The following is a 20,560-nucleotide window of genomic DNA, read 5'->3' on the forward strand; positions in this document are numbered from 1 at the left end:
CTGTTGCTAAAGGAATATATTATTAACTTAGATATCAGAATTAGAAAGATCATATTGTTCTGATAAAATATGCTGTGACTCTGAGATGTCCAGGTAGAATCAACAATCTACTTCCCCAGATAATTTAATCTCATTTGAAAAGTTAGATGTACTTGGTTCAGGGGAATATGCTGAAAGCAAACCCTGTCTGCCTCTTTGCTGTTTCCTTTCTTCTCAGGAAGGAGAAACAGTGATCATAGCTCATTGAAAGCTCTCCTGCTGCAGTTTAAAGCTATAATATTTGCTTTTTATTCCCTCTTCAAGTTGAGAACAGCTCATCGCCATTCTCTATTCAATGATCCTTCACTTGACAATTGTTTGTAACACCATTCACAAGCTTTACTTTTCGACATGTTCCAAATCTATTTTTTTTCTAACTTGAATCATTTGTTTACATGTCAACATTTCAGTATTTCTTTCCTGACCACCCACTGGGTAATATGTCTTTCCCACCTATCCTAGACTGCTCTCAAATAAAAATGTGGCCAATATGAAGGAGGAGTGGAAGAACATAGCTTCCTCTGTAACATAGTTATCCTCCAGATAACAATAAATGCACTAGAACTTCACTTTTTGAACCTTTAATGAGTAGTATGGAAACATGTTTTTAAACTACAGGCTTGAGAGCCATACTTCCAGAACATGATTCCCACATTTGCCACTTTACTGGCTGAGTGATCTTGGGCAATTACTTAACCTCTCTACACCTCACTTTCCTCAACTGTAAAATGGGCATAACAATATTCTCCTTAAGTAATTCTAAGGATTAAATTAATGCAACATATATAAAGTGTTTAGAAAAATACCTGCGCTTTTTCTCTGACTGGCGTTGCTGGGCCTGGAGGTCTGTGTCAAGCTGTGGATGAGGGTCTTTCTTCAACAGAATGGGGTTTGTTAAAGTTGTTAAGAATAAGGCCTATTAAGAGATACCAAGTGAAATTTAGTAGATGACAAGAGGGTAAAACGGATTACTGTGCTCAAAAAGGCTCAGTGATACAGGATAAAAATAAAATACAACACACTTGAATACAGGGTGATAGTCTGTATAACAAACAGAGATATCATTTGTCAGAATGCTTATACCCATATAGAAGGGGATATGGTAGTCTGCACAGCATATGTACATGGTACATGAACTGCCAAAATATGGTGTGAAGGTTGGCCTGACAAATTATGCTGCAGCACATTGCACTGGCCTGCCACTGGCTTACAGGCATCTCGGTAGGTTTGGCATGGAAGGCCAAGTGGAGATAACCAGAGATTAATGTGATACGGAAAGCACTGATGGTCAGCCTGGTGCCCTTTACCTGCTATTTGGATGTAGGCCTTGCCAGAACCATCACTGGCAATAAAGTTTTGGGGGCCTTGAAGGGAGCTGTTGATGAAGGCTGTTCTGTCCCTCATAGTATCAGATGATTCCCTGCTTGGGATTCTGAAATCAAAGAATTTAATACAGAAGTGCATGGGAAACACATCATGGGTCAGAATAAAGCAGATTACATGCATTACCTACTGGAAGTAGACGAAGATGCTCACAAGAAATGGTTCTCTCCATACATAAAGAACAGCATAACTTCAGAGCTGATGGAGATGTACAAGAAAGCTGAGATTGGCTGGGCATGGTGGCTCACAGTCCCAACATTTTGGGAGGCTAAGGTGGGTGGATTGCTTGAGCACAGTAGTTTCAGACCAGCCTGGACAACATGGCAAAACCCTATTTCTACAAAAAAAAAATTTATGAAAAGTACCCAGGTGTGGTGGTGTGTACCTGTCATTCCAGTGACTCAGGGGGCTGAGGTGGGAGGATCGCTTGAGCCCAGGAGGTCGAGGCTGCAGTGAGCCAAGATCATGCCACTGCACTCCAGCCTGGGTGACAGAGTGAGACCCTGTCTCAAATAAATAAATAAGACAAAAAACAAAAGCTCATGTTGCTATACAAGAAAATCCAAACTATGAGAAGAAGCCCAAGAAAGAAGTTAAGAAGCAACAGCAAACATGATGGGTGGAACAATCCCAAAATGTCCCATGCTCAGAAGAAAGATCAGATAGCTCAAAGGAAGGGAAGCTTCCTCAGAGCTCAGGAACAGGCTGCTGAGAAATTAAACAAACAATGTTCTGGGAAGATTTTTCAGATAAAGACAATAAACTTACTGGCTAAGCCGGTTAAAAAAACAATACCTGTAAAAGCAAACTATTGCATTTATTATCTAAGTTCCAAAATCAAAAGTTGGTTATTTTGTGATGATTCATACTGGAGGCTTATTCTAAATTCTAAATATCCTGTTTATAGCAACTTAAAATGTCAGCCCATTGTATTGTAATTTTGACATTTATCAACCTGATATTTTTCTTTTATAAAGGCAAGGCAAGAGCATATTTAGTCTCATGATTCCCTTTTTAAAAATTACCACTTCTCCCAGATTTCCTAAGCCACATTGCTTTAGTTCTTTAAGTTGTTGGTGTGATAAGAGAAAATAATGTTTTTGTGTGATGGACTGTAAATAGGTTGGCCAGCCATCTCAGTTTGCCTGAAACTGAGGGGTTTCTCAAGACATGGGACTGTTACTGTTTAAACAGGGAAAGTCTTGGGCAAACCAAGATGGTTGGCTACCCTACTATAAAGGTATTATATAAGGTGGGGGTAAAAGAGGAAAGGAAGATTCAGTAGTAGTAGTAATCTCATCAAATACAAAAGGATTATTAGTACACCTCCACTGTTCCCTTGATTTTTGACTCATGCAATCACTAATGAGTAACTGAAGGGTAAAATTGCACCAAACTAATCAACTCTAAATGTCAGGCATTTGGACTTCATGTGTTTTGTTTTTTTTTTTTTCTTTTGCTATCATCATCATCTGTGGAAAGTATTTCTTCTCCTTCATTTTATTCTGTTCTGCTTTCTCTGATAATGTTGTACTTGTTCTTTTTCCTTTAGGTCAACTCAAATCAAGACATACTCTTGGGATAATGCCCAGGTGATTCTGGTTGGGAACAAGTGTGACATGGAAGACGAGCGGGTCATCTCAACCGAGCGAGGCCAGCATTTAGGAGAACAGCTTGGTAAGAAACAATAAGTTAAAACGAAACAGAATTTGTTTATTATTTGTAACACTGTACAGAGTCCCAGCTAATTGTCAGGGTGGAGTTAATGAAATACTTGTCAATCCATCAGTGGAAAGCAGTATATCTTCCCTAAGTGGACAATCTATTTTCTCCCATTTACTATGGCATCATGAGATATCAAGCACAATTACAGAAGCAAAAATGATACTCAGAATTTTGGTATTAATACAAGGTATTCAAATTCTTCTTCCGTGAGAAACACAGGTTATGCCTTGCCCACTATTTTTTTTCCTTTCTCCATACTCCATATTCCATTCATTGAGCTCTTTATTTTATTGTGTGATTATTGTTCTCAAGTTTCCATTGGAGGAGGATAATGGCACAGAATAGGTCACATCCTAGATTCTGATTCTAGTGACATCATCGATAAGCCATGTTACTGTTACAGCCCCCTTTGAGACTCAGTCACCCCATCTCTCAAGAAGGAGTATCATAGCCCATGCCTACTTAACCAAGTCCTTGTAGATGATAAGATCAAACGAGATAATAGATATGAGAGAGCCTCAGAAATGGCACAGCCATTTCAAACACAAAACATTGTATCTAAAGAGAAAAATGCTGGCATGAGTGCAGTAGAGATTTAATGCAAAGGAGGGACTGATGATTAACTGATTGATTGAGTCATGAAATTTTTACTGGGCACTCATGTATGCTTTGTATTATGCCAAACATCATGGGGATACAAAAAAGTGATTCACAGTTCCTAGGCTCAAGTTGCTCCCACTCAAGTGGAGACTGAAGACTGGAGATACACATAAGGAAGCAGAAATGCAAGACAGCAAAAACAGGTCAATGAGGAGATGAGCTGCAAGGCAGATGCTGACAGGAAGGCAACAGGGAGAGGGAGGCAGACACAGGGAGGGGGAAAACATTGCCAGAAGGAGATGTAGGAGTGGAGTGTGATCGGAGGAAGACAAAGAGCAGCACAGAGAGAGTGCCTGGGAAGATCAGGTGTGGAAATGAACAGCACCAAGAGGAAGAGATGAGTGATGAGAGGAGATGGAGATCATTTGGTTGAAATGGCAAAATACAGCTTTAATGGTCTCTAAAGGAGAGTAGAATTTGCAGCAACAAAGGAGATGAGGCATTATTAGTAAAGGGCACCATGAAGCATGGACATTGAGATGAGCATAAGTTGAGAGGATAGTGAGTAGAAAAGTGAGAACCTAGCATGAAGTTGCAGATGTGACTTGTGGATTTGGGGAACAACTCCAGTCCTAGAGGTGAAGGAGTTGGAATTCTTTTTTGTTGTTATTTATTTGTTCTTTTTTATTTGTTCTTTTTTTTTTTTTTTTTTGGTAGACCACTGAGAACATTGAGACATTCTTAACAAAGGAAACTTTGACTTTTAACCTTTTTGGCCAGGACCTGCAGTAAGAAATACTTTCAATTTAGCATCCCAGTACATACATGAGTAGAGAGAGAGAATGAAACAAAAGTTTCACAAAACACATTTTAACTTTACTTGATGAGATTCACTCTGTTTTCTGTCTTAATCTTTCTTCCTTTTTTATAAATGGTGGTCCCAACCCATCTCCAGAAGCAGTATGTGTCTCAGTCTATAATTTGAAAAACACTGTTATAAAGGGGATGATTTGGGATTGATCTGCTGGTGTTGTGCAACATGAATCAAAAAAGCAAAGGCCCTTTCATTGGGTCACTCTTCCTCTTGATCATCTCATAACTATATACAGTTCACTCTCAGAGCCTGACCATTTCTCATAAGCTTAATGAGTTCATTAAATTAAAATCTATCCCTGGATGGCCACAAGAACTCCTCTGCCAAATATCTTGGAGCCACCCAGGAGAAAGTTATATGGCTGGTGTATGGTCTCCTGTGGCTACTTTTGAAGTTATCATCTCTGACACAGGGGCTTTTGCCACTCTACCAATTAAACAATGTCTTAAAGTCCAAAAAAATTGAATTAAAATTTTTTCTTAATCCTCTTAGGACCTCAGAAAGATAAGAATGGAGAATAGTAGATCCCCAAAGAAAGAGAGGGAGGAAACCTGGGAGAGGGTTGGCAGCCTGGCTTCCTAAGACGGTCTCTTCCGTGTCTTCTTGGGTTTCCTTAACTAGCTGGGTACATGCCAGGATGGGGAAGAAACTGCTACACAGATGTAGGCTGTCTCTATGAATAAAAATGAAAACTGTTTCTTTCAAAATATATATATATCCAAGCCAAGAATTGTTTAATGTCATTGATACATAGGAGGCAGGTAACTGGCTAAATTTTTACCACTCTAATAAATTACTGTGATATTGAGAAGACCAGGTTGTGAAAGGGGATGTTAGGATGATGGAAATGCATCAAGAGGGTGACTTTTCTACTGCTCCATCGACTGACATACACGCAAACCCTGTCCATTCAGTACACAGGTGTAGTAAAGTTCCTGAAATTGTGAGGCAGAATGTTTTATGTTCCTGTTCAAGTTCTTCCAATGGTTTCTAATTGATTTTTTGCTCTCTTTTCAATAAAACCCAGCTGTTGTCATAGCAACCAACACAAGTGCATTCTTGGAGAGTCATTTACCTCATTTAATGTGGCTTGTTCTCCTCATGGCTACACATGCTTCTACAAATGATCATGAGAGACAATTTGTATTTTAAAAAATGCTCTCGCAATTTAAATGTAAAGATTTAAAGGTCTTTGCTTTGTTGTTTAATGACTAAAGAATTTTATTCTTCAGAATACCATCACATACACACAAAGGTTCCACATTGTTTTTTAAATGTCATTACCACATCTTAGCAGATGGCTCAAAATAACTGCTTTATCGATCTGGTTGCAATTAATTCTCCATTGTGAATCGTTTTATCTATACAACATTTGCTCATCCTAATGAGGGTCCTTGATGGAACCAAGTTGTAAAGGAGCTCTTTAAAAATTCATGTATGGCAGCTGTCATTCTCAATCCAGTTTAGTTTACCAAGTATTTATCAAATGTTTACAATATGCCTGTTACTGGCAATGCAATGACAAATAACCGTACCTTTAGGAGCAAACATTATAGTGCCTGAGATAGACTACACAGACAAAGAGCATTTTTCTGGCATTCTCTTTCTCAGCTATTTTGCTTCATTTGGCCCTTTGAGCACCCCTCCTTGCTGAATGCTGCCTGGTTGGCATTTATGACATGGTGCTCTCTGTTCTCCTCCTCTCTCTCCAGACTTGCGTTCAGTTTCCTTGGTAGACCCTCCTCCTTTTTCTGTCTCTTGCACTCTGGCTTTCTATCCATAGTCTGCCACTCCTCTCTCTCTCTGCACCCTCCCTTGGAGGGTTTTAACTCCACCTCCAGACTAATGGCTGCCAAATCATGTCCCAGGCCTGACCTCACACTGGCGCTTAGACGCCCGCTTCAGGCGCCAACATCCACCTGCCAGCTGTGCATATTCAGTACTTCTGATTTAGAGTAGTTGTCTAAGCATCTGCAGCTGAATCGGCTGGGGTTCTTTTTCAAATGCACATTCATCAACCCAACTCAGACCTGTTTCATCAGAGTTTTTGATGTTAAATGCTACAACCTACATTTTTAACAAATGCTTTTGTGACTTTTATATGACTAAATATCTAGAACACTGGCTTTTGTGGGATGCGAGTGTTTGGAGAGGGTAGGGAATTGCTGCAGAGCTAAACATTATCCTATGGCTGGTATTATTTTCCCATGCATGTTTTAACAGTTAGTCTATATGTATGTACCTATAAAAATACATAAGAATATTTTTTAATTTTATGTTAAATTTATAGTATGGTACTTATATATGCAAAATCTCATAATTTAAGTTTTAAATGTACAACTGGTATATCAAATGAGAAAAAAATTTGGAGACACAATTAAAGGTATGTTTTCCTAAAATTGAAATAATTTATCTGGGAATAAGAACAGAGAAAGAAATTTATAGAGGAGAATGGATTTGTATTGCCTTGAAACTACAGGTAAAAGAATACTTCAACCATTTTTATAAGCTTTAAAACAGCAAAAGGTGCAGAAACTCCTGTTTCCCAAAAATATAGTCAGAGAACCGAAGACTGCAGATAAACTAAAATTGCTTCTGGGGAGAAGTCATTATTAATAATTTGTAAGGAGCCAATTTTAAAATGTTTTTAATTTGCATTAATATTTCTTCCTAAAACAAATAACAGATAATATTACCAATTATCTCATTCAAACAATTATAATAGCCTCTGAACATATGTATTGCCAAATTCCAGATACATCCCCTGTAGCCTTCTCTCTTGTCCAGCACAGACCCCATGAGAATTTTTGAAAGTACAAAATATTCTTATATTTTGCCATTTTTCCAAGCTCTATAATTTGTCTTCCCTTCTTTTCCCATTTAATGGCTCTTTTGATTATTCATCTGACAAATATCATGTATCTTCCCTCTCATGGAGCTTAAAGTGTGGACTGTGTCTCAGAAATATACTCAAATATTATGAATATGTAAACAGGGCTGGAAACATCAGTACAAGTGTAACTCAAAGTATGAAGGAAGGGCATGAAGTTCTATGAGTGAGTAGTTACTTCTCTTTTTGGAAAATGAAGCCTGACAAAAAGGCAAATTCTATGTCTGTAAACTCCAAAACACATTGATTTGATAAATACTGGCTGAATTAAACAATTTCTTCAAGGGAATAGTCTCTTGAAGTAGAAAGAGGTAAATTTAAGATAAATCAGAAAGGATATTCTTTCACCTAACAAAGAATATACTAATGGAAACTCTGAAAGTGGAAGGTGGTGCAGGCAGGACATATAATCACTTCCCAAAAAGTCTAGATAAATCAATGAAGGCAGATCTACCATGGCTAATGGAGAGAGTTTGCATTCCGTGGGATATTTCTGTGTCACCAAGGATAAGAGTTTGGGCGTACTGACCATGCTACATCACACGCTGTGGTCTCACTTTCAGAAGCAAGATGACTGCAGTGACTGAAACATATAACCCAGTTAGAAAAGTCTACCTCCTTGGATTTTAGGAACATGCTAAGCCTAAGATTTCTGTTGAGCCTAAATGACCTGTTGAGCATGCCTGATTTGGGAACTCTTGACTCTTGAGTTCTCTAATTCGTTCCTATGAACCTTTCAGTTTAAATTACCCTTGTCTCTCACTGCCAACCCAGGTAAGGAGAAAGGCATTGACTGCACTGTGAAATCATGTGGAAGTGGAAACCCTGAATTTCTGGATCCGTATGCTCTAGTCATAAGCAACCACGTTCTCTTTATACAATTTCTACCAAGAAAAATTATAATAGCGGCATCATAGCTTCTATAACCTCTAAGCTCCACTTCAGTCATCATACCCTTGGTACAATCTTGAGTCACACAATAGGTCTTTTTTTTTTTTCTTTAGAGATGGGATCTTGCTCTGTTGCCCAAGCTGAAGTGCAGTAGCAACATGATGATAGCTCATTGCAGCCTTGACCTCTTGGACTCAAGCAATCTTCCCACCTCAGCCTCCTAGGCATCTGGAACTATAGGCACGTACCACCATGCCTGGCTAAGTTTTTTATTTTTTAAGAGACAGGGTCTCGCTATATCACCCAGGCTGATCTGGAACTCCTGGGTTCAAGCAGTCCTCCCTCTTCAGCTTCCCAAAGTGCTGGGTTACAGTTGTGAGCTACTATGCCCAGCCCACAATGGGTCTTAACTGAATTTAGTTTTTTATCTTAAAGTCCAGGAAGAAGTTAGGGCATATACAGCTGGTAAACTTATTTAGACTCTGACCTTGGACAATCTTTCAGTGATCCACACAATCCAATGGAAGATGCTAGAAAATAACCAGATGATTACAAAGGATAAATTATCCTAAATCAATCTTACTCAAATGCATAATTTCTGTTTTCAAAATGTGCTCAGCTATCTGGAACTTCCCCAACTAATAAACTGAAAAACTCCTCAACCAACTGTACTGTGCTTTATAAGAAATCCCTGGAAATTCTTGGTATCTCACTCTATGTCCAAATTACACTGAGATAATTACCACTAAATTGTACAGCAATTTCTCAGCACCACTTTAGGGAAGCTATAATCAGAACTATTTGAGGTGGTTCTCATCTGAATAACTAAAAACCAAGGTGTTAGAGAGTGTGCTATTTTATTTGCTTGTTTGTTACATTAAGACTGCTGATATTGAGAATAGCAGGGATATCAGGAGTCACTACTAGGCCTCATCACATTGAGGGGACCTTGCTTATTTCTCAAAACAAATAAATAAATAAAATCAGGAAAAAACAATGCAGGGACAGGGAAACAAATCTAGAAGGAAGACTGGACATAGAGTAAGACCATGGCTACACATTTCAATAGGTTGGGAAGCTTTTAAAAATCCTGCTGACCAAGCTGCATCCCAAGCCAACTAAACTGGAATCTCTGGGCTGGGACCCAGAAAACAATATGTATTTTTAAGTCCCAGATTATGCTAATGTGTAGACATGATTGAAAACCACTGATTTACAGAAAAAAAACAAGGGGTAGATTACCCCAGACAGCCAGCAGAAGGAAGCCGTAATTGGTTTCACCCTCATGGTGGGGCTAGTGCTGCCCGCAACAGGGAACTGGTCTTCCTGGACGGATTTGTGCTGAAGCTTTCATGCACCCTAGTCTAGTCCCCATGAGGCCAATGGGTGCACACATTTCACAGAAGGTTATTAGGGATCAGAAGAGGAGTATGAGGTTAGGCAACAGAGCATAATTGTTAGGTCTAATGTGAATTTAGCAGAGTCCACTTGGAATTGCATAACAACCCCCTGAGCTGAAATAAATAAGCTAAAGATTCTCTTCTTAAACTGCAGTGGGGTCACACTAGGAGTTTATTTCTTTTCGGGGGGCAGGAGATAGACACTTCAAAATAGAATTCACAAATATATTACAGGACTTTATTGATTTACTAATTTATTCATTTATTCAGCATGATTGAGCACCAACTATTGGCCAGGCACTAGGAGTTAGAAAACAAAAAGACCAAATTCCTGCCCCCCAAAGGAGATTCTAGTCTGAGAGACACATAAACAAAGACTTTTAAAAGACAACATATAATTGTTGTAATAGAGGCATGGACTCAGTGCTAAAGGAGCTTAAAAAATTAAGAATCTCCCCTTGTTTGGAACTCTGAGAAAGGTCACACTGAGGAGACAATGTCTGAACCAATTCTTGAAGTATGAATAGGATTTTGATAGGTAGACAAACAGGTGATGGTCTCTCTAGGCATAATAAATAGCATTCTGGACAGATGTAAGCCTGGAAACGTTGACATCATATATCATGGAGAACCTTGTTTGAAGAGCTGAGGAACTCAGGCTTTGTATTATACATGCTGAGGATGCTAAGTTTTAAACACTGGAGCGACAAGATCAGATTTCACTGCCAATTACTGGCAGTATTCCAGAAATTAGTATGTTGATCAGCAAGAGTACAAAAAGAAAATATTAATAGTTGTATTTATTTGTATCTCATTTTTTTTTCAGTTATTGGGCACGTTTTATAATGTACTACTGGAATAGCACATTATATAATTTATAAAATATTCATGTATTAGAGCAGTACTGAATCTTTTTTTGAAACTAAGAATTATAAAACAACATATGTTTGGAGACCACTGGCTAAAGGATAGACTGGAGGGTAAGGACAGGAAGCAGAGATCCCATTAAGAAGCTGATGCTATTGGATAAATTATGGCAAGGCCAAAAGCAGGGGTTCCCCGCCTTGGCTGTACATTCAAACCACCAAGGTAGCTTTTTAAAAACCATGGCACAGACCCCATCACACACACACACTAAGTAAATCAGGATATCTGAAGCTGAGATACTAACATGAGTGTTTTTAGCTCCTTAGGTGATTACAATGGGCAGCCATGGTTGAGAACCCTTGATTTAGGCCCTCACTGTGTCTCACCCAGTTGTGTTAAAGTTGAGGGCCACAGACCTAAACCCAACAGTGGCACTGGGGATACAAACAAGGAAAGAGATTCTTACAAAATTTAGGCTGTAGAACTAATAATATTTGGTAAATGTAAGGATCCTGGAGGCTGAGGGGATAGAGGCATAAAAGATGACAGGTATCTAGCTTGAGTAACAGATTGAAATCACTGTGGATGGAGAATTTGAGAGTAAAATCAACATACTAACAGGCAGAGGGAAGAGACCCAGAAAAGTCAGAGAGTAGAGAGTAAGGAGAGTGGAGATACTTAAGTAGATACTCATGAAAGCAAATGGGACACGATCTAGAAAATATGTTGAAAGAACTAATCTTTAAGCACTGGAATCCATCATTTTAAATATGACACTAAATTATTGTTTAAATGCTTTGATAAATATTGGTCCACAAATAATCCATGAAGTAATACATGTAGGAGGACAATGGGAATTTGGAGGCTCTTTAGGAAGAAAAAGACAATTTGCAATATTGCATAGAGCAGGTAACCACCCCTTTCTTTTTAATGAAATCGAAATAGGTTTTTAAGAGTTGCCTTCATTCAATGTCTTTTTGATAACACAAGAAATTAGTACAAAAAAGTAAAGCACATCAGTAAGAACTAGCCATCGTGACTACCTATGTCTGCATCGTTAACCTTCTCTTTAGCCAAAGATCATGGCTGATTCGATGGTTTGGTGGTGCAAACACTTGTATAGCTAATTTCATTTCATAGACTTCAGCCTGTCATTACAGTGTCAGTCCAGCTTGCCAAGGATCATTTAATAAGCTGGGCACCAAAGCCAGAGATACATGGACAGCCCTAGTTGTGGGTATGCCCCCATCTTGGCCATCTTAAAGCTTTTCTCTTGAGCTCAGACCCACAACGTTCCCTCCAACCACCCTACTTTAATGAAGGATGATGGTTTTTTCCTTCAGTTTTAATCATTTCCCTCTTACCCCTGCAAAAACAATTCTGTAATAAAGCCAGGTTATGCAGCCAGAAACTCTAATGAGGGTAACCTTGCCCTAAAGCCTATTTTTAAAACTCAAACCACCTATTCCAAATATGCATTAGCTCTGTTCTTCAGCAGCTTTTAAAGATTTATTTAAATATTAATTGTAGTATTTCTCAAAGAATGAAAATTACCAACCTCTGGGTTCAGCAGGGAATCCCAGTGATGCTGCAGAAATGTTCTAAATACCTATCTGCACACAGCTTTCTGAGGAGAAGCACTGCCACCCTACTGCTGTATCTCTTGGCTCACATTCTTTTTGGCTAACTATTCCCAGGAGGTATAAAATAAACCAACAGTGTACATTTCAGTGTGTTTAGGTTGGTTTAGGTGTGGTCATATCCATGCGGTGGGAAGGGAAGGGACTGTTTGCCCTGGTTCTTGTCTCCTTTGTGCTCCCCAATTTCTATTAACTTGATCTTTATTTCATAATCTTATGGATCTCCACTCTCCCTTATGGCAGCTGAAATTCACTCCTCAGAAAGAATCTGCTCCTTATGAATAAACTGACCTTGCATCCCAGTTTGCTCAGGACAGTCCTGATTTATGTTCATTTCCCAGTGTAAGTATTAATAGCATCCCCATTCAATCTCAAAAGTAACTCAATTTGGAAAACAAATGATATAATTATCCAATCCATGAAACCCCACCCATGCAGCATCTTAGAGTGATAAACTCAACTTCCTGTGTTTCTTATGCTGCCCTTCTTCTAAACCTCTACTTGTGTTCTCACATTCTCCAGTGAATAAACTCTCAAGACTCTGGCAAATCCCTATTTTACTAATTGCCTTCCTTAACCAACTCCACTAATCTAGGTGTTCTTTCCTAGACTGCTTCTTATTAATACAGATCTTACCAACATTTGACCCCTGAGTTTCCCCATTCTCCTGATTCTCACAGCTCCAAGGGTGACCAATATACAAAGTGCCTTTCTTCATTATAAAGAGTTTCCAAACCCCCACTGTCTATCTACTATTTCTGGATCAAAGCTTATCCTCTAACAAACCTTATGTTTACATGTCTCCTGTCCCATCTCACAAAATTGTCCATTCCTCATTTTTCGTAACTGGATTTGGCTCAAAACCTCATCTTTGCTCCGTCTCTTAGAATGATCTTCCAAGCTGTGCCCTTTCCTCATTCACACAAACTTGCAAATACATTTTGTGAAACGTTTAAAAATTAATCCAGGTCCATGTAACTGAAATCTGTGTAAACTGCCAACCTCAATTTTACTTTAAAAAAAAAAGCATAAATGACAGTATTACTTACCAAAATTAAAGTCAGATATAAGAAATATAAACTGAGTATTTGGATTTGGATTTAAGAATCTGCTAAGTGTTAAGAGCTGAAAAAGCGGTTTTCTCATATTAAATTGTGAAATCTGTACTTGGATACAGCTGGCAGAACCCGATCTCTGTTCATCAGCTTTGCACACTGGCCAATGTTATTTCCTTTCTCCCAGGGTAAAATTATTAGAGCTGGGAAAAGTAGGGGAACAAATCACACTAACCAAACTCACAGAGGACTGATTTCTAATTTAAAATGCCTTTTATTATATCCTGAGAAATGTAAATGTCACACAGTTTGTAATATTCCTGTTAGATAATCAGTGTATCCTTTTATCAATAGAAAAAATACGCTTAGAAAAGCTATCAATTTAATATGGTTTCTTAGTGGCTCTAGATCAAAGAAAAGGGAATCCAATGATGTTCACTCATGTATTTCTTTGTTTTTAAAATTAAATTTTTTACAAATTATTATGGTACATATTCATGGAATACATAGTAATTTTTTGATACATATAATGTATAGTGGTCAGATCAGGGTAATTAGTATACATTTATCATTTCTATATATTGGGAACACTCAATATTCTCCTTCTGTTGTTAACTACAGTTATCCTACAGTGGTACAGAGCACTAGAAGTTACATCTCTTATCTGGCTGTAATTTTGTATCCTTTAACAAATATCTCCTTATGCCTCCCTTCCCCCACACCCTTCTCAATGTCTAGTATCCTCTATCCTATTTTTTACTGCTATAAGATCCACTTTTTTTAGCTTCCGCATGTGAGTGAGAATATGCAGTGCTTAACTTTGTTCCTAGCTTTTTCACTTAATATAATGTCCTCCAGTTCTACTCATATTGCCATGAATGACAGGCTTTCACTTTTTATAGTTGGGTATTATTTCATTGTGTATATACACCACATTTTTAAATCTATTCACCAGTTGTTGGACACTTGATTCCATATCTTGGCAATTATGAATAGTGCTGCAATAAGCATGGGGGTGCAGAATGTCTCTTTGATATAATGATTTCCTTTTCTTTGAATAAATGCTAAGTAGTGAGTTTGTTAGATCCTATGGTAGTTCTATTTGCAATTTTTGAGACATCTTCGTACTGTTCTCCACAGTGGTTATACTAGTTTACATTCTCACCAATAGTGTATAAGAGTTTTCTTTTCTCTGAATCCTCACCAACATTTGTAATTTTTTGTGTTTTGATAATAGCCATCCTAACTAGGGTGAGATGACACCTCACTGTGGATTTGATTCACATTTCTCTGATGATTGGTGATATTGAACATTTTTGAGACATTCATTGCCCATTTTTATGTCTTTTTTTGGGGTGGGGGAGACAGAGTCTCCCAAGCTGGAGTACAGTGGGGGTGATAGCTCACTGCAGCCTCTGCCTCCCAGATTCAAGCAATTCTCCTATGTCAGCCTCCCAAGTAGCTGGAATTACAGGTATGCACCACCACACCTGGCTAACTTTTGTATTTTTAGTAGAGATTTTTTATTTTATTCATTGGATTTTTCAGCTTTAAGTTTTCTGTTTTGTTCTTTTTAATGATACCCATCTCTTTGTTGAATTTCTCATTCAAATCATGAATTGTCTTTCTGATTTCATTGAATTGCCTATATTCTCTTGTAGCTCAGTGAGTTTTCTTAAGTTGACCGTTTTAAATTCTTTTTCTGGCATTTCACACATTTTCTTATCATTGAGGTCTGTTACTAGAGAATTACTGTTTCTCACTGACAGTGTCATGTTTCCTTGCTTTCTCATGTTTGATGTGTTCCTAAAGTGATTTCTATGCATGTGATAAAGTCAATTTTTCCAATTTTATAAAGTAGGTTTCATACGAATGAGTTTTAGGGTATTGGTTTGATAGAGTACATTGGCTTTGCTTCTAGGCGGATGCAGCAGTGTACTCTCCATGTAGTTTCTTCAACTGTAATCCATACTGGTAGCATAAGCAAGTTTCTCAGTGATCCACGATGAAAGAGTTTGTGGCACCAGTGGTGTAGCTTTATCAGGATTGAGTTGCTGGACTGCTTCTCGGGTTGGAGGTATATACATGCACACAGTGCATTTGCTAACTTGGAGTCTGGCTCACTGGGGTTGGAGCTACGGTACTGTTACTCTTGCTACAAGCACAACCATGCAATTGCTTGTCTGACCTAGCGATGTCCCTGACAGGGGTGGCCCTTGGAACTGTTTCTCAGGTATAGATGCAGGTTCAAGGCTGCTCAGTTGGCCTGGGGGCATGCCCACTAGGGGCAACCTGCAAGGCTGTTTCTCAGGCACTGATGGTGAGTGCAGGACCATTGGGTAGGCCACAGCCATGTCCACAGGGGGGGCAGGGCTATTTCTCAGATCCTGAGTTCAGTCACATAGTCAATTTGTTGGCCAGGGTCAGATCAGCTGCTCAGAGACTCAGGCCCTCTCCCATTTATGGGAGGGCATGTAGCAGTTTGGCTGGCTCAAGAGTAGAGTTGCCCTGGGCAAGATTGCTAGACTATTCCCCCAGCTGAAAGTGTAGTGGCAGGAGTTGGTTTCCCTGCTGTATAGGACCAGACTCATAGCTGATCCTGGGCCCAGGCTCTGCATAGCTGGGGTTGTGGTATTCAGCTGTCTGTATCAGCTTGTTGGAATTAAAATGGAGCCCCAGTGCTGGAGAGGTGCAGTAGCTACTGGCCCTCACAGAAGGGTGCACTCCAGAGGTAGCTCTGGTCTCAAGATGGTGCTATGCTACAGAAGCTTGGCTCACAGGGATGTGGGGTATAGGGAGTGCATCCCTTGTGCTCCTGATACAGGGCGATACAGCTGCATGAATTCCTAGCAGCTCTCCAAAATGGGCTTAAGGTTTGCAAGGGCTTTGGGATTCTCCTCTTGTAAGGACTATAGGTGTTTGGGGCAGTGGGGGCTGATGGGGATCTTTTACCTTTTCTCTTCAGTGGAAAGTCTCTTCTAACTCCAGGCAGATCTGATCCAGGTTGGAGACACAAGTCTGCAGAGTTTGGGTGATTCTACACAGCCCTTCTGGATTTCAAATCACCCTTGGTGTGTCTGTAGTTCCTTGCTGCACTTAGCATTCTCCTTTTGACATTCCAATCACATTGTAGCTGTCTGTTCTTTGCCTTGGTCCTTTTCTACTCATGTATTTCTTATCCTATTGAGTTCTATGTGCCAGGCATGTGACATTAAGGGATACCATTAAGTGAGTACAATGCTCTTCACTGGGACACAGAGCAAGTAAACCTGTATACTCACTCAGCTCAGTGTGGGCATCCTCTCATTTCCCCCTTGACCACACTATCAGTAAATTCTCTCAATCCTTGACTCTTTTTTCCTTGACTTCACATAAACCAACTCCATTTTCTTTTGATTGTCTTACCTTGAAAATTTTATCATTTATTAGACCACTGATAAAAGAGAAGTCTTAGAAATTTGGGAGACACTCTAGTGCCTTGATGGATTTAGAGGAGTGTGCTGTTATCACCAGAAAAATCATTTGTTCATCCTATCTTGGAGTGAGTTACTTCTGCAGATGGCTAATCTCATGGACTTTGTGGCACTTACATAATAACTTTAGTCTCAGTGGATGATTTTTTCTTGTCTCAATCCCAAATTCCAAAGACATATGCTCTTTGATGCCTGTAGGCAGCTCACCTTCAGCTGTGTACAGACTAACCCATGATATTTCACCATGAAAGCCATTAGAATAGTATTCTCCACTAAGTCTAGGTACCATGCCCTATTCTTTCTGTTTTACCTTTAACTTTACATAACTGGCATTTGCATGGCTTGGCTTTATTTGACAAGGAAATAGCCATTCTGAGAAAGATTAAACATCAACTTATCCTCTGCCTTGAGAGTTCAGTGAACAAGCCAGTCACTTCTGGAGAGAGTTTCTTTTCCACATTCAAGCTTCATCAAGACAAGGGGTGATTTAATTACAACCTTCCCAATTTATCACTGTGTAAAGTAAAATCATTTGTATGAAGCTTCACATAGTGTTCTGTGTCTAGTCTGTGTTACTATTGAAAGAAGCTAGATTTAGACTTCAAGAATAATTTCTTGATTTTAAGAATTGGCAGACATTAGTACATATTAGGAAGGATAAGATATCCCAAGAACTTGTAAATGAAGCCAACAGCTGTTATTCTATGTTGTTTGCGTAGAACACTGCCAAAATATAAGAAGATGGACATTAGGGATGTAAAGAAGTTAAGAGTGTGGACTTTAGAGTCAGATTTTAGTTCTTGTCCTGGTTTACCAAGTGTGTGACTCCACCATTTTCTCAACTGTAAAATGAGCATTGTAAAGGCACCTACTTCATGGGGCTGGTCACAGGATTAGAAAATAAATGCAAAAATGTCTAGCACAGCATATGCACATGACATGTACTTAATGAATGTTAGCTATATTTAAGATTCCACATCCTTTGATATTACAATGAAATTTCATTTGTTTGAGCCCTACTAATTAAAAATGTATTACATTATTTGCTCTATTTTATATGCATCCTTCACAGCAAAAAATAACTTGCTAATTGATAATGCATGGTTTGTAACCTGAAAATCCTAAACAGACAGAATTTATCAGTGTTTTTGTTGACAATTCATAAATAAGCTGAGCTGGAAATTGTCTCCTTTATCATTGAAAGCCTATTGAAATGTCAAGAAGTTACAAAGGATATATATTTAACCCATTTCAGAGACACTTAGCACTCTTTGCATATAAGCAGCCACTCTGCCAATCATAATGATCCTTATCTCTTTATTAAAATCAATATGACAGAACATCAACTTCTCAGCACTTTTAGTTCAGGTGTTGAAGCGTAACGATCTTGTGTTTCTTCAAATTTTTCAGAAACATGCCTTTCCTCTGAATAGAACTGGTTTAATTTGATTTATATCATAAATTTCCCACAGGGCAAAACCAAAATGATATTTTGTGAAATTCCATGCTTGGTAAACTCCAAGCATGGAATCTAGAAATAATGTGGCTGACAGAATTGTTCATCGGTTTAGTCACTTCATAACTAAAAACAAAGGAAAAAGTGATTCTCTTTCCCTCTCTTTCCCCATTTGCCCCACTGCTTCTCTCAGCCAATTAACAGATGTCAATCCTTTAATTAACCCCATAAACATAACGCCTACTATAAACCCACAAAAATTTCAAAACTTATAAAAAACATCCTTTAATTAGCCAACATCAACTTGACACCTGCTCATGCTGGGCACTATGTTACTATCTCTACAGATATGGAGAAGTACTATGGAATGTACATCCTAATTGGGGAGCAAAACGCATAGTATGGAGGTGGTCAAGGAATGAGGAGTGATTGCTTTTAGATGCAGAGTTTCTTTTTGAGGGGTGATGATGAAGTCCTGGAATTAGATCATGGTGACTGCACACTATGAATTTACTAAAAGCCTCTGTGTTAGGCTGCTTTTACACTGATACAAAGAAATACCTGAGGTTGGATAATTTATAAAGAGGTTTAATTGACTCACAGTTCTGCAGGCTGTAAAGGAAGTGTGGTGTTGGCATCTGTTTCTGGTGAGGGCTTTAGGAGGCTTATAGTCATGGCAGAAGGCAAAGAGGAAGCAGATGTGCCACGTAGCGAGTGGGAGCAAGGGGAGCAGGGGAAGTCTCAGACTTTTAAACAACCAGATCTCATGAACTGGGAGACAGAGCTCACTTATCACCGAGGGAATGGTGCTAAATCCCTTATCACAAGGGGTCTCCCCCATGATCTGATTACTTCCTACCAGGCCCCACCTCCAATATTGGGAATCACATTTCAACATGAGATTTGGAGGGGACAACAAACCATATCAGCCACTGAAGGTGACTGTGCTATCTTCATCACAGTCAATTTTGGAATATTTTCATAACCCCAGAAAGAAGCCCCCTGCCCATCAGGATTCACTTTAATTAGACACTTTTAAATAGTTAAAACAGTGAATTTTATGTTATATAAATGTTATACCTGGTACAAAACAGCAACAAAGTTACAAATATATGGTAAAAAAAAAAAAGAATAAGAATTGGTAGGGAACAGATAATGTCCAGTGTGGGCTAGAGTAATCAAGCAAGACCTTAGAGCTGAGTGGGAACACAGCTACATCTAGAGGGTTTCAAACTGGAATAGCTACAGGGGAAAGGTAGGTGATGCAAATAATCAAATAAGCAAAGTGGTTAGGTGTAAGAGTCAAACACAATTTGTTTGCAGATTAAATACATACAAAAATGTTTTCACAAACGCAAAGGAATGCTTTCTCCTTTCTCTTGAAACAAGAAGCCCTTCTCTGTGCGGCTTCCATTTTGTACTGTGAATAAAGATGGGGATGCCAAGAAGCACAAGTCTGTGTGCAAAGAGAACTGACAATTGAAACATGGATTTCATGTCAAAGAGACAAACAGAAGTGATAGGGACTGTGGTCAGCTGGAGAGAGGATGTCCCTCTGACATGCACCAGTCATAGATACCAGGGTATGCCCTCACAGACCCATTGAGCATTCTAATATTTAAAGATAAGTCAGAAATCTGCATTTTCATTTTTAAAGGTTGGCTTAAGAATAAATTTTCAACAGATATAACACACAGCAAACTCTACCTTAAAGGTTAAATTGGATTGAGAAGGTGGAGAGGATGGAGGAGAATGCTTCAAGAGGAGACTTTCATGGGCAAAGCTGTAATGAGGCTTGTGCTGCATCCATTTACCAGATGGCTTGGGGACACGGGTGTACAGCTGGGAGCATATGGGGCAGGAAAGTCAATAAAGGTGGGAAGTGAATGATAGGCTGTGGAGCTGGGAGTTTATTCAGCTAATAATGACTCCTAGCATGTGCAGCCTTTATACCAGCAATCTCAGACTGCTGCTATCCTCTCTAATGCTGAATCCGAGCTTTTCCCAGATGTCTGAAAGGGAAAGGCAAGAAGGAAACCTCTACATGGACCAGGATTTGTTAAGGCCATAGACTGACCATTGCATAGTTTCAGAATTCTAACAGAAGGAAAAGCTACCATCTGGTCATGCCTGGCTAAAGACATGGACTCAGGGGCTGAAATGCCATGTTTTTTAGTAGCACTAGCCTTTGGCTGAGCTCCTGTTCTTGCTTTTCTCCAGTTTTGGTCTGCAGTTTTGGCCCATCTTCAGGCAAATTGATCAAAAGC

General features: G+C 39.0%; 1 protein-coding gene and 1 pseudogene across 2 annotated transcripts in view; both read left to right on the forward strand.

The window, feature by feature from the left end:
* Positions 1-20,560, forward strand: part of RAB3C (RAB3C, member RAS oncogene family) — a 266,342-nt gene that overhangs the window by 230,943 nt on the left and 14,839 nt on the right. For both annotated transcript variants that reach the window (XM_012457277.3, XM_012457276.3), the window contains exon 4: positions 2,975-3,099. In XM_012457277.3, the coding sequence (XP_012312700.2) occupies positions 2,975-3,099 (125 nt within the window). The remainder of the gene's footprint in view (positions 1-2,974; positions 3,100-20,560) is intronic.
* On the forward strand, positions 924-2,420 carry LOC105720615 (large ribosomal subunit protein uL18-like; annotated as a pseudogene).

This window comes from Aotus nancymaae, unplaced genomic scaffold (genome assembly GCF_030222135.1).
Source record: "Aotus nancymaae isolate 86718 unplaced genomic scaffold, 86718_ANA_hifiasm-v0.15.2.pri h1tg000014l, whole genome shotgun sequence".
Taxonomy (NCBI): domain Eukaryota; kingdom Metazoa; phylum Chordata; class Mammalia; order Primates; family Aotidae; genus Aotus; species Aotus nancymaae.